General features: G+C 59.8%; 2 protein-coding genes across 4 annotated transcripts in view; both read right to left on the bottom strand.

The window, feature by feature from the left end:
• NFAT5 (nuclear factor of activated T cells 5) overlaps window positions 1–1088 on the bottom strand; it is a 60657-nt gene extending 59569 nt beyond the window's left edge. For all 3 annotated transcript variants that reach the window (XM_071567864.1, XM_071567866.1, XM_071567865.1), the window contains exon 1: window positions 759–1088. In XM_071567864.1, the coding sequence (XP_071423965.1) occupies window positions 759–831 (73 nt within the window). In that variant the 5' untranslated portion in view covers window positions 832–1088. The remainder of the gene's footprint in view (window positions 1–758) is intronic.
• A 5292-nt stretch (window positions 1089–6380) lies between these two features.
• Window positions 6381–17784, bottom strand: CYB5B (cytochrome b5 type B). The gene is made up of 5 exons (XM_071567633.1): window positions 17559–17784; window positions 12223–12351; window positions 11753–11779; window positions 10474–10505; window positions 6381–9253 (listed from the first exon to the last, which is right to left on the bottom strand). The coding sequence occupies exons 1-5, from the start codon at window positions 17727–17729 to the stop codon at window positions 9163–9165; spliced, it is 450 nt and encodes a 149-aa protein (XP_071423734.1). The 5' UTR covers window positions 17730–17784; the 3' UTR covers window positions 6381–9162.
• Between the last annotated feature and the right edge of the window lie 971 nt (window positions 17785–18755).

The raw sequence follows: 18755 nt of genomic DNA, 5'->3' as shown, positions 1-18755 counted from the left end.
CGGGCCCTCCATGTCCTGCGTTCCGCACCGATGCGGCGCTCGGGGGGGACCCGCCCGGGGGTGCGGAGCATCCCAAGGGATGCTCCGCGCCCCCCGGGGATACTCCGGGTCCCCTGGGGATGCTCCGGGGCCCCCAAGGATGCTCCGGGGCCCCCAAGGATGCTCCGCGCCCCCCAGGGATACTCCGCGCCCCCCAGGGATACTCCGGGGCCTCCAAGGATGCTCCGGGGCCCCCAAGGATGCTCCGGACCCCCCGGAATGCTCCGGGGCCCCCAAGGATGCTCCGAGTCCCCGGGGATGCTCCGCGCCCCCCGGCGCCGCCACCGCGGGCTCCGTGCCCGGTCTCACCCCAGCCCCGGGACGTTCCACCCCAGCCCTCCGAGCTCTCTCGCTCCGCCGAGCCTCGTTCCCGGGAGCCTTTCCCGAGCGGCGGCGGAGGGAGGGCCGTGGCGGCCCGAGGTGCCCGTTAGCTGCCGCTCCAGGCCGGAGCGTGCCCGGGGCAGCTCCGGGGCCGGGCGGGACCCCGCGGGCCGAGCCCCTCGCCGGCCCCGCCGCCGGAACCTGTCCGGACACATTCTTGCGGCGGCCGCGGCCGGGCCAGGAATGCGGCCGGGGGAGCCGGGGCGGCCCCGAGGCCCGCACATCCCGGCGCGGGGGCGGCGGGCGGGCGATGCCCGGGGCGGCCCGGGGGGTGCGGGCCCGGCGGCAGCGGCGGAACCGGCGCGGGGCCCCCCCATACACACCCCGCGATCACTCACCCTTGGAGTAGAGCGACTTGGGGGACTCGAGGTCGAGGTCGGCGCTGAGCAGAGAAATGAAGTCCGAGGGCATCGCAGCTCCGCGGCCCGGCAGGGGCGAGGGGGCGGCGGGAGGAGGGGGGGCCGGGCCGGGCCGGGGGGGGCGCGGCTGCCTCCGCCGCGGTGTGGAGCGGTGCGGAGGGGAGTGGAGCGGAGCGGACAGGCGGGCGGGGCGCGGGCCGCGCTCGGGGCCGCGGGCGGACAGGCGGGCGGACAGGCGGGCAGGGCCGGGCCGGGCCGGGCGGCGGGAGCGGCGGGAGCGGGGCCGGTGTGAGCGGAGCGCGCCCGACGCCGCTCCGAGCCCGCTGCGCATGCGCCGCCCGCGGGAGGGGCCCGCGGGGGAACGGCGGCGGCGGCGGCGCGTGCGCGGGGAGCGGCGGGGGCGGAACGGCCGCGCATGCGCAGGGAGGGGGGGGGGGGGAATGGGCCCTGTGGGGACACCCCGGGGAGGGGCCGTGAGGGGGAGCCCTGAGGGGCGAGGGGGCCGGGCTGGGCCCCTTGGGGAGCCATGAGGGGCAAGGGGGCCAGGCTGGGCCCTGAGGAGAGTCCTGAGGGCTGAGGGGGCCGGGCCGGGCCCTGAGGGCTGAGGGGGCCGGGCTGGGCCCCTTGGGGAGCCATGAGGGGCAAGGGGGCCAGGCTGGGCCCTGAGGGGCGAGGGGGCCGGGCCGGGCCCTGAGGAGAGTCCTGAGGGGCGAGAGGGCCGGGCTGGGCCCTGAGGAGAGTCCTGAGGGCTGAGGGGCCCGGGCTGGGCCCTGAGGAGAGTCCTGAGGGGCGAGGGGGCCGGGCTGGGCCCTGAGGGGAGCCCTGAGGGGCGAGAGGGCCGGGCTGGGCCCTGAGGGGAGCCCTGAGGGGCGAGAGGGCCGGGCTGGGCCCTGAGGAGAGTCCTGAGGGGCGAGGGGCCCGGGCTGGGCCCTGAGGAGAGTCCTGAGGGGCGAGGGGGCCAGGCTGGGCCCTGAGGAGAGTCCTGAGGGGCGAGGGGGCCGGGCTGGGCCCTGAGGGGAGCCCTGAGGGGCGAGAGGGCCGGGCTGGGCCCTGAGGGGAGTCCTGAGGGGTGAGGGGGCCGGGCTGGCCCCCTTGGGGAGCCCTGAGGGCTGAGGGGGCCGGGCTGGGCCCTGAGGAGAGTCCTGAGGGGGCCGGGCTGGGCCCTGAGGGCTGAGGGGCCCGGGCCGGGCCCCTCGGGGAGCCATGAGGGGCAAGGGAGCCAGGCTGGGCCCTGAGGGGCGAGGGGGCCGGGCTGGGCCCCTTGGGGAGCCCTGAGGGCTGAGGGGGCCGGGCTGGGCTCTGAGCGGAGCCCGCGGCAATGACGGGGACGAGGATGGACCCTCAGGTGGGAGGGCGGCAGAGATGGGCCCTCAGGGAGCCCCCACACCGGGGACCCCCGGGGGAGGCAGCAGCTCTGCTTGCCCCAGCTCTGTCTGTGCCCAGGGCAGGGCCCACCCTGGTGCTGGGGCAGCTCCATCCCCGCTCTGGGCCCTGCCTTGGAAACCCGACAGGGCTGTCATCACACCCTCCAGTGGGTATTGTCCAAAATAACCGGCTGTGCCCAAATAAACGCCATGGAAAGGCCAAAGGAGGGTAGGCAGTGCATTACCATTGACACAGACAAAGAAACAAGTGCCCCAGGTGGGCAGTGGGAGAACACGAGCACTGAAAAGTTGTGGTGAGTGGATGGGGGAGCCCCTTCCCCTGACACGGTGTAAGAAGGGGGAGCAGGTAAGGAAAGGTGACCCACCACATGTCCAATTGCTTTTCCAAAGTGTCTAAAATCTGCTTTGGGAGTGGGGAAGGGACAGGGAAGTGAGAGAGGTTGGTGTGAGTGGTTGGAGTGCCAGGGGAGTGCTTAAGCTGTGAAAAATGGAGGAGGAAGGAGCTGTGAACAGCTGCCGCGTGCCTGCGGCGCTTCGCCGGCTCCGGTTTCCCTGGGGCACCGAGAGCTTGGCTCCCGGGAAGGCCTTCCCGTGCCAGCCCCTGTGCCAGCCCACTCTCCCATCCCAGCAAAACCTCCCTCCAAAAACACTGGGCAGCTTCCATGTCACTGCCATAGCCCCACAGCCAGGGACCAGCCCTTCAGCCTTGGGTCCTGCCAGCAGGATGGGCAGCCTGGTGCCTTCCCCAGGTATCCAACCACACTCTGGTGCCTCTGACACCTCTGTGCTGGTTCCTGGAGCTCAGTTGCACCTCTGACACCTCTATGCTGGTTCCTGGAGCTCAGTTCCACCTCTGACACCTCTATGCTGGTTCCTGGAGCTCAGTTCCACCTCTGACACCTCTGAGCTGGTTCGTGGAGCTCAGTTGCACCTCTGACACCTCTGAGCTGGTTCGTGGAGCTCAGTTCCACCTCTGACACCTCTGAGCTGGTTCCTGGAGCTCAGTTCCACCTCTGACACCTCTGAGCTGGTTCCTGGAGCTCAGTGACACCTCTGACACCTCTGATCTGGTTCCTGGAGCTCAGTGACACCTCTGACACCTCTGATCTGGTTCCTGCAGCTCAGTTGCACCGTGTTCCCCCAGTTCTGCTGCTGTTTCAGGGTGCTCAGCAGTGCTCATCCTTACATTGCTCACTTGCTCCAGGCCAGGCGTGAGTGTCATCCCAAGTTTATCGTCTTCCAGAGGGGTTTGCTGTGATCGCTGCGTCCCTCGGCGAAACATCCAGGGATGGGGCAGCCACAGCTTCTCTGGGCACCCTGTGCCAGGGCCAACCCTGCCCTCACAGGGAAGATTCTTTCCCTGTGCCCCATCTAACCCTGCCCTTTGGCAGTGGGGTGCCATTCCCCCTTGTCTTGTCCCTCCAGGCCCCTGCCCAGTCCCTCTCCAGCTCTCTATGGAGCAGTCCTAGTGGGAGAGCTGCAGGGAAAGGTTCCCTCCTTTGGCAGCCTCACACCTGCCAGCTCCCCAAGGGAATTCACCTGTGCCAGGCAGGGATAGCCCTGCCCGGCAAGGGAGGAATGGCTGTTCCATGGAGAGAGAGCTACTCCCACCCTGCTTGGGAAGCATCCAGGGAAAACAATGCAAGACTGTGCTATACTCACCTCCTCTCTGAGTGAGGCTCACAGAGAAGGTGCCACCAACAGATGGGCTGTGGTGGGGAAGGAAAACAGATCTTAGGCCTGAAAGGGGAGGGATGAGAGACAGAGTGATCAGGGATGAGCAGCTGCCTTTGAGGGGCACAGGAAGGTGTGGCTGGGCAGTGAAAGGACAGCACCAAAAGCCTGGACACTGCAGGAACAGCAGCACCAGCTTCTGCTGGAGGGTGTTTGGCTGTGAAGGGCTTTGCAGAGGCAGAGCTGGGAGAGCCCAGATGACAACACAGAATGGGGTAAAAGTAGAGAAAAAAAGGAGTCCTGGTGCTCTGTGGAGCGAGGCAGGAGCAGTCTGGCTGTGCAGTCCTGCCTGTGCTCACCCAGCCTGGGGTGAACTTCCAAAGCACAGCTCTGGTAACAGCTGGGAAGGGAAAGGAGACAGGTCTGGGTGCTCCCAGCACTCTGAGAGGGAGAGGGAATGGGCAAAGGCCCAATTTGAAGGAACAATTAATAATCTGTTTTAGGGAGGAGAGGGCAGTCCTGGACAATCAGAATTTTAGTGACTAAATACCACTAGTCCAGGGAGCAGCCCGGAGCAGTGGGACTGGGGGGAGTAACCACAGAGAGAGAGGTCAGCAAAGGACAGGTACCAGGTTCCCTGGGATCCAGTCAGAGCCACAAACCCTCCTGTGGGGCCCAGCATGTTGAGAAGCCCTGGGAGCAGGCAGAGTGGTTCTGTGCCACTGATTGTGAAGTTCCTCTCCTGCAGAGGCAGCTGGAGAGCAGCACATGTGAGGGGGAAGGAGCCTCAACCAGGATCGTGGGGACAAATTAGCAGGTGCCTGTGGAATATCGTTCACTCCGGCTGCGATTCCGGGGCCTACGTAGGTGTTGTATTTTCCAACGGTGTGAGAAAGACTGTCAGAAAATAATTAGGCTCTGTCAACAGTTCCCCTATTCCCAGATTACGACTTCCTGACTCATTAGAGCTGCCGAGGTTGGCAGGAAACTTGTTTTATAGTAATTTCTGTTGGCGGTGTCCCTGTCCCCGGAGAAGAGACAACACGGTGCGTGTGACACCGGCGTGTGACACCAGCGTGACACCGGCGTGTGACACCGGCATTGGCCTCGGTGTCACCTCGTGATGGAGCTGCCAGGGCCATCAGGCTGCCCAGGGTGGTAACTGCTGGCAGGAGACACCAATCCCTCTCCATCCTCGTGTGGGGACAGGGAACAGGACACCCGATGCCGGGCAAGGTCCACCTTTAGCACCAGGAGCTGGTGCGCAGGACTTGCCGATTTCGTGAATATTTGCCTGGTTTGTGAGGGGTTTAAAAAAGAGGGGACACATAAATCCCAGTAAAGAGAGGGCTCTTCCCACTCAATCCTGGGCCCCTGCAGCATCCCTGTCTGAGAGTGGCAGCTGCGATGAGCAAACACAAGGTGGCTGTGCCAGGACTCTTCTAGGGCCCATCGCCCTCCAATTTACCCTCTGTCCTGGACACTCTGCAAACCCTCCTCAGTGCTCAGAGAAGTGAGATTACACTCAGTACTGACCCTGCAGTGCTTGGAGGCAGTTTTAAAAAGAGTTCCAAAATCTTCTGTTTATTTCTGTGAATTCTGGATCCAGTTCCTCCAGATCAAAGATAAATAAAGTTTACAGTGAGACAGTGCTTGCCAAGAACACAATTCCCAACCTTCCTCCCCCAAAACCTTCCACTTCCCTTTCAGTTCATGCCCTTTTTCTCTACATTACTTCAGCTGAAATCCAGCAAAGCAAATGGTTCCCACTGACTTTTCCATGGCCCTTTCCTGAGTTAGCACCTTTGCTGACCTCCTGCTCCTTTCTGGGATGCTCTGACCAGGTACCCCTTCTGTGAGGCTGCAGCAGCTTCGGTGAGATCCATAACTGGGCAAATTTTAAGAGCCAGATTCTGCTGACAGTCACAGAAACAGGGTGTTACATCCTTTAATAAGCAGACTTGTAAGTAAGAGACTTATTCCATGGTCTCTGTGTCATCTATCCATAGAAAACAACCCTCCCATGTGCTGCTCTTGCACAGGTGTCAGCGTGGGAGTCCCCAGAGTGCTGCTGGAGTGTGGCTGAGCTCAGGGGGCACAAGGGGATGGTGCTGCTGTCACACACCGTGTGGCTTCTTCTCAGGCAAAACCTGTGCCCACGGCCGCTCTGCCACTTGCTCATGGCACTGCCTAAGACTGGGACTATCAGGATTATGCAGAGAGCCCTCCCAGCTGCCCTGCTGCGGTCGTTAAAACTCCCATTGTAATTACAGCATGGAACATTGTATGGGATCAGGAACTGAGGAGTGGCCCCAAACTGCTGCTTCCCCAACAGCCCGCAGGGACCAGTGTGTGGCTCAGCCACACGGGCTGGGGCTCATCCTTGGCACAGGCTCAGCACCAACTCCTGGCAAACCCCGTGTCTGCCAGAGCCCACAAACGCTGGACATTCAAGCCCTTTAACACTGGGGTTGCACACCACAAGGCAACAGGGATGGCATAACCAAACATTCTGCACCTGTTGGAAGACAGAGTCCTGCCCCTGTTTGTTGTACACCTTTATTGAGCACAGCAAACACAGCCCGGCACCCCTCCCCAGGCAGACAATCTCCAGGTACAAGAAATGGCATTTTGTGGGTGCTCCTGTCTCAGAACAAAACATCACACCCTTCCAGGAACACCCTCAGACCTCCCAACACTCCAACAGACCACCAGCCCAATTAACAGTTACATTCTGCTTTGTCAAGGCATTGGGGGTGGTGCAGAGGGGAAGAGGCCAGCACAGCTCAGCTGGTGCTCCCAGGCAGCCCCACCTCACCCACGCTCACCGTGGGAGCTGCCCCTGGGCTGGTGTTTCCAGCTCTTCACCAACTCCTCCTCTGCAGCACCTGAAGGAAGCAGAGCACGGCCCAGCTTGGATTTCACCCCCAGAGGTTTCTGGGGGGTGGCAGCCAAGGCAGTGCCAGCATTGTGCGGGAACCCGGCGGCAAAGGTGGGTCAGCATAAGGGCAGAGCTTTGGAATTGTCTGCTTTAATCCTCAAACAAAACGAGTAAACCAGCTTTGTTAATGCCTCTGTTGTTGTCTGAGCAGTTTCACACCTGTGGGACCCTCCTCGAGCCAGCCAGAAGAACAGAATGAGAAGAGGGGGGTCACAAGGACACTGGGCTCACACCAGCCCTGCTCCATCCCAGACACTCCACCCCTTGTCATTAATGGAAAAGTGGGAAAACTTCAGTGTGGCTTCTGCAAATGCATCTCGAGGCCTTTGAGGAGCCAGCACGTGTGCAGAGCCTACAGAGCAGGGGACAAGGCTCCCACCCTGAGTGACCCCAGGGTGATGCTTTGGCCAACACGTGCCTTCCAGCTTCAAAACCTTCCTGATACAGAATCCACTCTAAAATTCCCCAAACTGTGTTCATGGGTCACGGGTTTGTGGTTAAAGTGAAAAAGAACCTCTTCCCAGTTTGAACTGCTCTGGTTTTAACTGTGGCCTTTGTGGGACCACCCCCCTCAAGATCAAAAAGCCTCTGATGAAGTTTGGCAAGACCTATTTTCCATACCCTTACAGTGCCTGACCCATTTTAAGAGCAGTGTTAATGTATGGCTGTGTGGCCTGGCACCTTTGCCCTGTAAAATGCAGCTCATCAGAAATTCCCAGGTCTTTCCTCTGGGATTTTCCTTGGCTCAGATTTACACCCTTCTGCCACACTCATCTCAGGGAAGAATAAACAGAAACTGGACCCTAAACCACAGGGCAGGAGCAGGGACAGCTGGAGCTGCAGGAGATATCCAAGAGCCCCTTCCTCTGGGAATTCCAGGTTTCCTTGGAAATTCCCTGTGAGACAGAACCATCAGTGGGGGTGAAAAGTCCTGTGGGAAGACAGACCTTTATGGGAACTTCTGCACCCCCTAAAACCAGGAGTGCCAAAGCCTGGGATGGTCTGTGGCACTGGGGCTGTGCCCATGGCAGGAGGGGGACACGAGGGAGCCCCAGCATGGCTCTCACTCTCAGCTCCTTGGCCTTAAAGAGCAGAGTGAAATTCCACATCCAAGAGCTTTTTCTACATGACCTTCTGGGGAACACAGGAAGTTTTGTGCAAGAGAAGAAAACCTACAACCCACAGGAGGTTTTTGCAGGAGGACCCTGATGTATCACTGCCCTTTTTGATGGACTTGCAGATGATTAGCTGGGTTGAAGGTTTGGATTGGGAGGCAGTGGCACAGCCCTGCCAAGGGGCAGCAGGCACCACGACATCAGCTCCCTTTATTTAGCAGATCCCAAAGCCACAGACCAACGTGCTGGGGGAGCTGGAAAGTTTCCTGCCCCAGCACAGGAAGCAAACCTGTGTTGTCTGTGCTGCAAGGCCAATTGCACAACACACAACATCAGGAGAAGAGGGAAATCTCCTCCTCTGTCCTGAGACAAACCCAACATTATCCACAAATCCCAAATGCAGAGCTGTTCCCTTTTCATTTCGGGAGAAGGGACCAGATCTATTTGTTTCCCCCATCTGGTGCACATTCACAGCATGTAAGAGGGAGTTTTGTTTCCAGTACATGTGTCAGATCAAGACCTCAGGCACAAAGAAGAATCTGCATTTCCAGAAGCCACACGTCAGTTCCCATTCCTGGCTCTGCCACACACAGCACGAAAGCCCCTGAACCAACCAGGACTCAACAGAAGCTGTTCACAGGACACACATTCCAAAGGGACAAGTACAAATAGTACAAAATGAACAGAATCACTTTTAAAATCCATGTATTTGTTTAACCGTTAAAAACAGACACGTTCAGAAAGAGGTGGCCAAGCAAACAATTCCCTGCTGCTCCAGTCAGTGCTGCCTGCACGCACTGGGAACCTTCCCACGGAACCAAAGCTCTGCATATCTTTCCTGGGAAGGGCTGGAGACAACAGGCAGGTGATTCCTGACTGGGTGAGGGGCTGAGGCAGAGCCACAGGCCCAGGGCAGCTCTTTCACCGTGTCTGGCTTAACGAAAAGGCATTGAGAGAAAAAGGTTGTCTGGGGGTTACGTCAGAGAGCGAGAGAGAGAGTGAGAGAGTGCATGAGGGAGACCACACCAAGGTCAGGAACACTGGGAAGTTCCTCCTTCCCTGCCACTGCAAGAGGAAAGTACGACAGATCTGTGGGTCCCAGATTCAGGATAGAGCTTGGAATTAGCTTGGTCCCATGGATATCAACATCACTTGACAGAGATAAAGCAAGGCAGGCAGGCTAAGGGCAGAACTCCCCGTGGTTGCAGACATACATACACTCTCCCACTCGCTCCTCTTGGGCTGTCTGAGGTCCCAGCAAGGCCAGCTCAGGAGCTTTTCCCATCCACCATGTAATAGCGATACATCAAACCCAAGACCAGCGCGCCGACGATCGGGATCAGCCACGTCGACCAGAAACTGGGGAGAGAAGGAGAGACAAACCAAAACATACACACCACAGAACCCAAAGAAAGCAGCCAGGTAATAATTCCTGCCCTATTACACACCAGGGAACTCCTGGGTGCTGTATCCCCCCGGGTGAGCCCCCCAGGCCGGGCAGGTCCCCCTGTCCTCGTGCCCAAGCTCTGCAGCCCCCGCGAGAGGCCCCGGCGTGGCCTCGTGCCTTGGAAAACAGCAGCTGGATGGCTCAAGTTTCCAGCTTGGCACACACAGAGACCAATTTGGGCTTTTTGTTGCTGGTTTGGGTTTTATTTTCCTTAAATAAGTCAGGCTGTAATTTGTGTTGTACAAACAGTGGAGCTGACTCAAGGATGGCTGTGCCACAGTAAATCTGCCTCGCTCTGACTCCGGGGGCCACGAGCTCACCCTCAGCAGCCTCCTGAGCAAAACCTTCTGCACCAGCTGCAAAAAACCTGGGCTGGGTGTAAGGATCTTCAACTAAACAGGGCTGGGCACAGTAAAATCCTCCCATAAGGCACACATCACTGTGCTGTGTCACCCCACAGCCCACAGCGACCACCCAAACAGCCCCTGCGGCCACAGGGGCACAGCCACAGCTGTGCAACACCAACACATGGGCAGAGAATTCCAGAGTGCAGGATGCTGGTCCTGCCCAGCAAGGAGCAGAGGATGTGGGCTCCAGGATGCTGGTCCTGCCCAGCAAGGAGCAGGGGCTGTGGGCTCCAGGATGCTGGTCCTGCCCAGCAAGGAGCAGGGGCTGTGGGCTCCAGGATGCTGGTCCTGCCCAGCAAGGAGCAGGGGCTGTGGGCTCCAGGATGCTGGTCCTGCCCAGCAAGGAGCAGGGGCTGTGGGCTCCAGGATGCTGGTCCTGCCCAGCAAGGAGCAGAGGATGTGGGCTCCAGGATGCTGGTCCTGCCCAGCAAGGAGCAGAGGATGTGGGCTCCAGGATGCTGGTCCTGCCCAGCAAGGAGCAGGGGCTGTGGGCTCCAGGATGCTGGTCCTGCCCAGCAAGGAGCAGGGGCTGTGGCTCACACCCCACAGGGGAGCTGCACCCCGGCAGCTGTTCCTTTGGCAACTTATTCTGGAGTATCTGCTTGCCACAAGGACACTGCAGCAGATCCCCAGGGGTTTTCCTGCCCCTTGCACTTAATATGCAGTTCTACAAACAGAGCCCCAGCCCCACCATTTCTTACTCTTATTCTCAGGAGATACTATACCTTGATTGGCCTGAGGATGTCACACTTGGATTCTGGAGGAGGAAAGAGAGAGTCAGCAGGGGAAAAAAGCAACACTAAACATGTGCTAACAGGACAAACCTGAGCATGAGCTTACAAACACAGAGGGAAAACAACCCTGCCCTCCCAAGCACCCTTTGTTACCAGTGGATGTTTCTGGGGATGTTTGGTGTTGTCTTCACCTCCACATTCTTTCCAGCAATCCAATCCCTCTCACCCAGTCACCAACTCCATGCTGGAGATTTCAGCCCTCTCAAAACAAGGCCTTGCTCATTTACATCACAGTTTTGGGGTGTTTTTTGTGCTTCTCCCCTATTTATTTGTACATTACTGACTCTATTTCCTGCTGCCATCTTTAAATTACACTGGGACCTGCTTTTAAAGCAGATTTTGCCACTGGAGAGCCCTCAGCTCTGTGTAATGTGCTGGACTTACTGCTGAGAAGTGAAAAACACTTGGAAAAAACTATTTGCCTGAGACCTGAGGGAGACAGGCAGATGCTCACTGAGTTCTGTGCACAGTTTGGGTGTGTGATTCTGTTTATGAGTCAGAGCTGACCCAAACAATCAGTTTTAAGGTGAATATGTGCATGATCACACAGTCCCTGCTGTAAATAAGCACAGGCCTTACCCAGCCTGAGTTACCCTCAGTTTCCCTGCTGGCTCCTGCTGTGACCCTGCTCAGAGCAGCACCTCCTGACAGCCCTGCTGAAGGCAGAGCTGTGCCCTGCCCAGGCCTCCCAGCCCAGGCAGCTGTGAGGCACATGTTTACCTCCCAGCTGGGATTCTATTTATTGCCTTTTCCCTCTTCCCATCCCTCCCAAAGGCAGTTTTGCAACGCTCTGTCCTGTTCTAATCCAGGAGCACCTGAGTGTGAAGCAACAGCCCTGATCCCTGGGGCAGTTAACAGAGAATCCCTGTTTGCCAGCCCTGCCTGGAAGGGACCAACAAAGGGCCCAACAGTTCCGTGGTCAGGACACGGCGACAAACGTGAAAAATGGTCTGTGGCTCAAGGTGTGGAAACAACATCACTGCTGCCAGCAGGGAAAGGGCACAGAAACCCACTTCCAACTTCACACTGAGGTGCCCGCTGAGCTTCAGAACACAAACAAAGGGAGAATTTGCTTGGGAGATTTAGTCAGAACTGTAGTTTGTGTAAACATAAAGCCACAGGCTCTGCAGGGGAAAAAAGGTGGGGGAAAAAACCCCAAAAGGCACGTGAGGTGAAATTAAAGCAGAAAACTGAAACACTGAGAGCTTACCTTGGAACCTTCGTTTTTACGATCGTGCTGTCAGGGGAAAAGGAGAAGATAAAAGATAAGCGCTGACTTCAAGGGGAGGCTGCGGCCTTTATGAGGGAGTTGTGCACAGTCCTTAGCACCACGTAATTGCCTGGGCTCAGTTTTCAAAGGAGTCCTTCCCTCAGAACCCAAGGCAGGCAGGGAGGAGGTGTTTGTGTCCCTGGGATCCCTCACCCTCCCGAGCCCGGAATTCCAAGGCAAAGGGAATGGCCCCACCAGCGATGGAGGGAACCCACGAGATCAGCTGAGCTGGCCCTGACTTAACTGAAGTCAGAAATCTGTTCTGGATGGTGGAAGGAGAAGACTGGTTGAGTTTTATTTCCCCAGGGACTCCCTGAAGCCCTGAGGTACCAACTCACTTCCCAGGACACAGCTCAGTGCCCGTTTTGGGGTCCCAGGAGGGAGCCACCCCCAGCCCAGCTGGCCCTTACCGGGTGCACCTCCCCGATGTAGTACTGCTTGAGCATCTCCCTGGCATCCATGGAATGCCCCACATCTTCGAAGCTCTCCGTGGCATCTCTGCCAGCCTGCTCCAGCAGCACCTCCTCTCCACCTGGATGCTGGAAGAGAAGGCCCCAGGTGAGCCAAGGGCTGGCTGCAGAAAGGCCCTGAGTGCCAGCAGCCTTCCTCCCAACCCCTCCTGCTCATCATCAACCCCTTAAACCACCACCATCAATAAAAGCTGCCCAAGAGTTAATTGTCCAGCATGTCCTCAGGAACTCAGACATCAAAGAAAGGATATTCTGTTTCCTCAAGCACCACAGAACTGGCAGTGTTTGGCTGATGGCCTCTCTCTGCACGTGGCTGAGCAAGGAGGAATGGGGAGGAGCAGAGAGAAGTCACAGCTCTGGTGTAGCCCCCAAAATACTGACCTCGATCCAGTCTGAACCACCCAGAGACGTGGGGAGAGGAAATGAGGCAGCACCATGAAAACAACACTGTTTGACATCACACACTGACCTCAGAGACCCAGAGGTACAACAACCAGACCCCCAGGGAGCTCCCCAGTGACACTGCCCTGCTGTGGGGGGCAGGGGGGCACGGCTGACTGTCAGACCAGGCAGGACAAACTGACACAAACCCGGGGCAGTTCTGCTCTCCAGGATGGGCTGGGCTCTCCTCTAGCACTGTCAGTGCCACAATTCCAGGAAGAGCCCAGCAACGGGAATAACTAACCACAGGCTCAGCAGAGGACAGTCCCTCTGCAGCCTGAGTGTGAACAAACAGTCCTGTGTTCAGCTAATCCAGTTACACCAATAAACTGGTCACACGTCCCAGGGACTAACCCAGTTTTCCAGATTATCAGAGAACAAGCCCCGAACTGGAGAGGAGCTGTTGGACTGTGTTTCAGAACAAAGGACCAACACACCTGTTTCTCTCTGTAATTCCCCTTCCCTTCCCACAGACACAGAGCAGTTGCCATTGCACCTCTTCCTTCAGCTTGTCTGGTTGTGCTCCCAGAAGTCTGAATGTCCCACCTGGCCATCCCACCTCACACCAAACACAGCGAGGACACAGAGCAGCCCTGCTGGTTACTCTGCTGCAGCCAATCCTCAATCCTCACATCACAGCTCTTCATTCAGAATAAATAATCCCTTTATTGCCCAGGTATGTCCCAAACCCAAGGCAGAGCCTCCTCAGGAGCCACGAGGGGCAGAGTCTGCTGTGGGGGACACAGAGTGTCACCAGGCAGTTACCAGGGCCCTGAGCTGGGAGACCAAGGGGGGCTCCACAGCTCATTCCCTGGGCCTGCCTGCAGCTCCTCCTGCCACCTCTCCCACCCCAACCCTCTGCCCCCCCTGATCCCAGAGGAGCTGAGTCAGGACCTGCTGGATGTTTGCTGGGCACAGTGCTCAGAACAACTGTCCAATTTCCACCCAAGAGCTGCAGGAACCAGGGCATGAGAAGCTGCCCATCTATCTAAGCCTTTCAGGAGAACCCCTCAAGGGTGTCCCAGCAGAAATCTTGTATTGCAGATGGGAAAATATCAAAACTGCATTGTAAGCAAACAACTTTCCTCTCCTAATCATCTACCCTGAAAGGAGAGACAAAACCCCACAGGAACAGAGAACATGAAGTGGATCTTGGCTTTCAGTGACATCCAGTCTCCGCACAGACAAGAGACAAGAAGGAGGATAAAGCTGAAGAGAGAACAGTAAAGTTCACCCCTCTTTACATCCTGGGCTCTGAAGCCTTTCTATGCACTTGCTAAATCCACAGGGGATAAAAACAATTATTTATTCATGCACATCTGTCCTTTGCTGCAGCCTCCAAGCCTAAAAGACCTTCAAAACATGTTGCCATCTCCTGTCTCTGAAGGCCCCCCTGCTCCAGACAGCACCACTTCAGCCAGACAGTTCCTACCTTGTCCTCCCCCAGCAAACACAAACCCAGACTATTTGTACAGGAAGTCATTGACTCTGCCACAAAACTTCCCAAAGCTGCAGCTCCTGCAGGAAAACATCCAAACTGAGGGTTGCAAACTATGAAAGGAAAAAAAAAAAGCACTTCCAGAGGAAACAATGGCAGGGAAATGTTGGTTTCTGGAGAGAAACAGCCCAAAGCAAACCAGAAGGAGGGTGAGTGCACATCCCAGAGCTCCTGCACAGGGAGAGAGCCTGGAGCCACCTCTCCAAGGGCCTGCCTGGCTGGGAATGCTGAGACAGCCCCACTGCAGACACAACTGAGCTCAGCACAGCACTAAAGCCTCAGGGCTAATTAGGTCACTGTCAGGTAAGACACAAGATCATCACGTTGAGGAGAGACTGAGCTTTCATTCCTAGAGCCCCCTGTGCCTGGCACAGGATGAGCCAGGAGAGGGAAGAGCACTCCTGTGCCACAACACTGTGCCACCAGCACACACGCCAGAACCAGGGAGAGCAACCCTGCAAGCAGGAGGAATAATGTGTGTCCTGGTGCTCCAAGTCACTCAGGTTTGGGAGAAAATACATCCCCATCAGGGTCTCTCAGATGTCAGATAGTCCCATTTCATTTCAGGCACTCACAGGATCTCTGAAGCACAGGGGGTTGCAGCTCTCAGGAACACACAGGACATCTCAGCTGCCATCTCTGCACACCCCATTACACACTCCTGGGACCCCTCAGACACTCCTGGCCCCCATCACACACCCCTGGCCCCCCATCACACACCCCTGGCCCACCATCACACACCCCTGCCCCCCATCACACACCCCTGGCCCCCATCACACACCCCTGGCCCCCCATCACACACCCCTGGCCCCCCATCACACACCCCTGGCCCCCCATCACACACTCCTGGCCCACCATCAGACCCTCCTGGCCCCCCATCAGACCCTCCTGGCCCCCCATCACACACCCCTGGCCCCCCATCACACAATCCTGGCCCCCATCACACACCCCTGGCCCCCCATCACACACCCCTGGCCCCCCATCACACAATCCTGGCCCCCATCACACACCCCTGGCCCCCCATCACACACCCCTGGCCCCCACCAGCTGCCCATTGCTCTCAGCAGCCCAGTGGGTGACACACACAAAGAGGATTTTTGCCATTTTTGCCAATCCATTAGGCCTTGGTGTCTGCCTGCAGTTCCCCTGTGCCAGCCAGGGGTGGGCACAGCCCAGCCTGGTGTCAGCCACGCTGGCACAGCAACAGTGCCCTCATTCTTCTCCCCTTCCCTCACCCAAGTAGGTCTTTTCACGTCAGGAAAACACAAATGGGGTAAAGGGCCTGGCAAGGACAGAGTGAAATATCATCTCAAGGTGGAACACCACCTGGAGGTGACACTCAGGGCACTGCTAACCCTGGTGTGCTGAGGGGGCCAAAGGGCTTTGCTGGGCTCATTTCAGTTCCCCAGTGGCCCAGGGAGCAGGTCCAGGCTCTCCCTGACAGGGAATCCCGAGGTGAGGACTGGACCTCTCTGAGTCACAGCAGGAGCCCCTCCAAGACAAGCCCCACTCCTGCTCCTGCTGTCCAACCTTCAGATGGGGCTGCTCGTCCTGAATCCCAGCCCAGCACTTTGCTGTTCCCAAACCTGCAGGGAATTGCTTTTCCATGGTTTTGCCAGGTCTGCCCCTGAATCTACTCCACCTTCGTGCACCCACAAGCTGCTCCTGCCAAACTGTGCTGCTTTCCCTGGCACGTCCCACCCCACCAAACTGCCCTGCCTGGAGAAAAGGAGGCTCGGGGGGAACCCCCTCACCCTCTGCACCCCCTGACAGGAGGGGGGGCCAGGAGGGGGGTCGGGCTCTGCTCCAGGGAACAGGGATGGGACAGGAGGGAACCTCAGGCTGTGCCAGGGCAGGGGCAGGTGGGACATGAGGAGGAATTTCATCCTGGAAAGGGTGGGCAGGCACTGGAAGGGGCTCCCAGGGAGGGTTGGAGTGCCCAGCCCTGGAGGTGCCCAAGGCAGGACTGGCCGTGGCACTGAGTGCTCTGGGCTGGGGGACAAGGTGGGCATCGGGCACAGGGTGGGCTCCATGGGCTGGGAGGGCTTTGCCAAGGTGGACATTGGGCACAGGGTGGGCTGGGAGGGCTTTGCCAAGGTGGGCATTGGGCACAGGGTGGGCTGGGAGGGCTTTGCCAAGGTGGGCATTGGGCACAGGGTGGGCTCCAGGGGCTGGGAGGGCTTTGCCAAGGTGGGCATCGGGCACAGGGTGGGCTCCAGGGGCTGGCAGGGCTTTGCCAACCTCAATAATTCAGTGATTCTGGACCCAAAGACCAAACCAGACTGTCCAAGTTTGTAAACAAATCCCAAGAGCTGCAGAGCAGGCCCAGCCTCCAGCTGGCAGGTGACCCTCCCTCCTGCACCTCCACCCTCTGCCAGGCAGCTCTGCCACCACAGCTGGGGCTCCAGCACAGCCAGGCTGCAGCCACACGTGCCCAGGGGGAGAGCAGAGCCTAATTCAGAGAACCAACAAGCTGGAATGTGCATTTCAGTGAAGTGTCTTCAGCCCACCCTTTGTCCACTGCCCTGCAGATGCCACCGAGTGTCTGCTCTTATTTTAAGGCAGGATAAAAACCCTTTGAAATTCTGCTACCGTTTCTTCCCACTCTGTTTCCAGCTCCCAACACTCAGGACATCACTCACAGCCTTCTCACAAACAGAAGTCAACAGCACTAAAACTATTAGGAAAATATTCTTTAGGAATATTAGGAAAATATTAGGGAAAAACTTCTCTCTGTGAGGGTGGGCAGGCCCTGGCACAGGTTGGGCAGAGCAGCTGTGGCTGCCCCATCCCTGGGAGTGTCCCAGGCCAGGCTGGACAGGGCTTGGAGCATCCTGGGCTGGTGGGAGGTGTCCCTGCCCATGGAGGGGTGGGATGGGATGGGCTTTAAGGTCCCTTCTCACCCAAAGCACTCCATGATTCTGTGACCACATCTACACCAAGTATTTGTCCCCATATCCAAGGGAACTGGAGATGTGGCAGAGGCTCCATCGCTGCCAGGCCCAGCGCAGGGTCCCCTCTGGGCAGGCAGTGGCACCACCATCCCCTCCTCCTGCAGGGCCGGGGGGTCCCTGTCCCACCGGAACGGCCGCTGTGCCCCGGAGCGGGCCCGTGCTGGGGCAGGGCCGGGACGCCTCTCCCGGGACACCCGAGGGGCAGCAGCACCGCGGCCCGGGGGGCTCATGGCCCGTGCTGGGGCAGCGCAGGGGCCTCCCGAGCGGGGCCTGCTCCCCTCGCACGGTCCCGGGCCCTCCATCCAGCCGCCTCCCTCAGCCCGGCCCGGCCCCTTCCCCTCAGCCCCCTCAGCCCCTCAGGGCCGGGCCGGGCCGGGCCTCACCTCCTCCAGGAACCGCGTAACGTCGTACACGCGCCCGTGGATGACCAGCCAGGCCTCGCGGCTGGAGTTGCGCTTCTCCACCTCCTCCAGGGTGAACACGGGCGCGGGCTCGTCCCCGCCGCCTCCTCCTCCCGCCGCCGCCGCGGCCTCCCCGCGCCGCCCGCCCTCCATGCTGCCCTCCGGCCTGCGCGGATCGCGCCGCTGGGCCCACGCCGGCCGCCGTAGCGATGGCGACGTTCCGGTGGCCAATGGGAAGGCAGAGAGCGAGAGGCGTCGCTGGCGCAGCCAATGGGAGCGCGCGGCGGCGGGAGCGGTCCAATGGGAAGCGGCCGGGGCGGAGGGCGGGAAGCGGCGCGCGAGCGGCGCCTCAGACGGTGGGACCGGCCCGGGCGGGCGGGACATGGCGGGGACACGGGGGGGACACGGCGGGGACACGGGGGGGGACATGGGGGAGACACGGGGGGGGACACGGGGGGGACACGGCGGGGACACGGGGGGGGACATGGGGGAGACATGGCGGGGACACGGGGGGGGACACGGGGGGGACACGGCGGGGACACGGGGGGGACACGGCGGGGACATGGCTGGGAACACGGGGGGGGACAGGGCGGGGACACGGGGGGGACATGGCGGGAACACGGCGGGGACACGGGGGAGACATGGCGGGGACACGGGGGGGACATGGGGGAGACATGGCGGGGACACGGGGGGGACATGGGGGAACACGGGGGGAACACGGCGGGGACACGGGGGGGGACATGGGGGAGACATGGCGGGGACACGGGGGGGGACATGGGGGAGACATGGCGGGGACACGGGGGGGACATGGCGGGGACACGGGGGAGACACGGGGGGGACACGGGGGGAGACACGGGGGGTGACATGGGGGAGACACGGGGGGGGACATGGGGGAGACACGGGGGGGACAGGGCGGGGACACGGGGGGGGGACATGGAGGGGACACGGGGGATGCACAGGGGGACACGGGACACCCGGCCCCGCAGCCGCGGCCCTCCCCCCGGCTCTGCCGGTGCCGCCCCCGAGCCACCCGGCCCATCCCGAGCCGCCCGGCCCATCCCGAGCCGCCCGGCCCATCCCGAGCCGCCCGGCCCATCCCGAGCCGCCCGGCCCATCCCGAGCCGCCCGGCCCATCCCGAGCCGCCCGGCCCATCCCGAGCCGCCCGCAGCGGGGCCCGC

The sequence above is a fragment of the Pithys albifrons genome, chromosome 12 (assembly GCF_047495875.1).
Source record: "Pithys albifrons albifrons isolate INPA30051 chromosome 12, PitAlb_v1, whole genome shotgun sequence".
Classification (NCBI taxonomy): Eukaryota; Metazoa; Chordata; class Aves; order Passeriformes; family Thamnophilidae; genus Pithys; species Pithys albifrons.
This window is presented reverse-complemented; position numbering and strand designations above follow the sequence as displayed.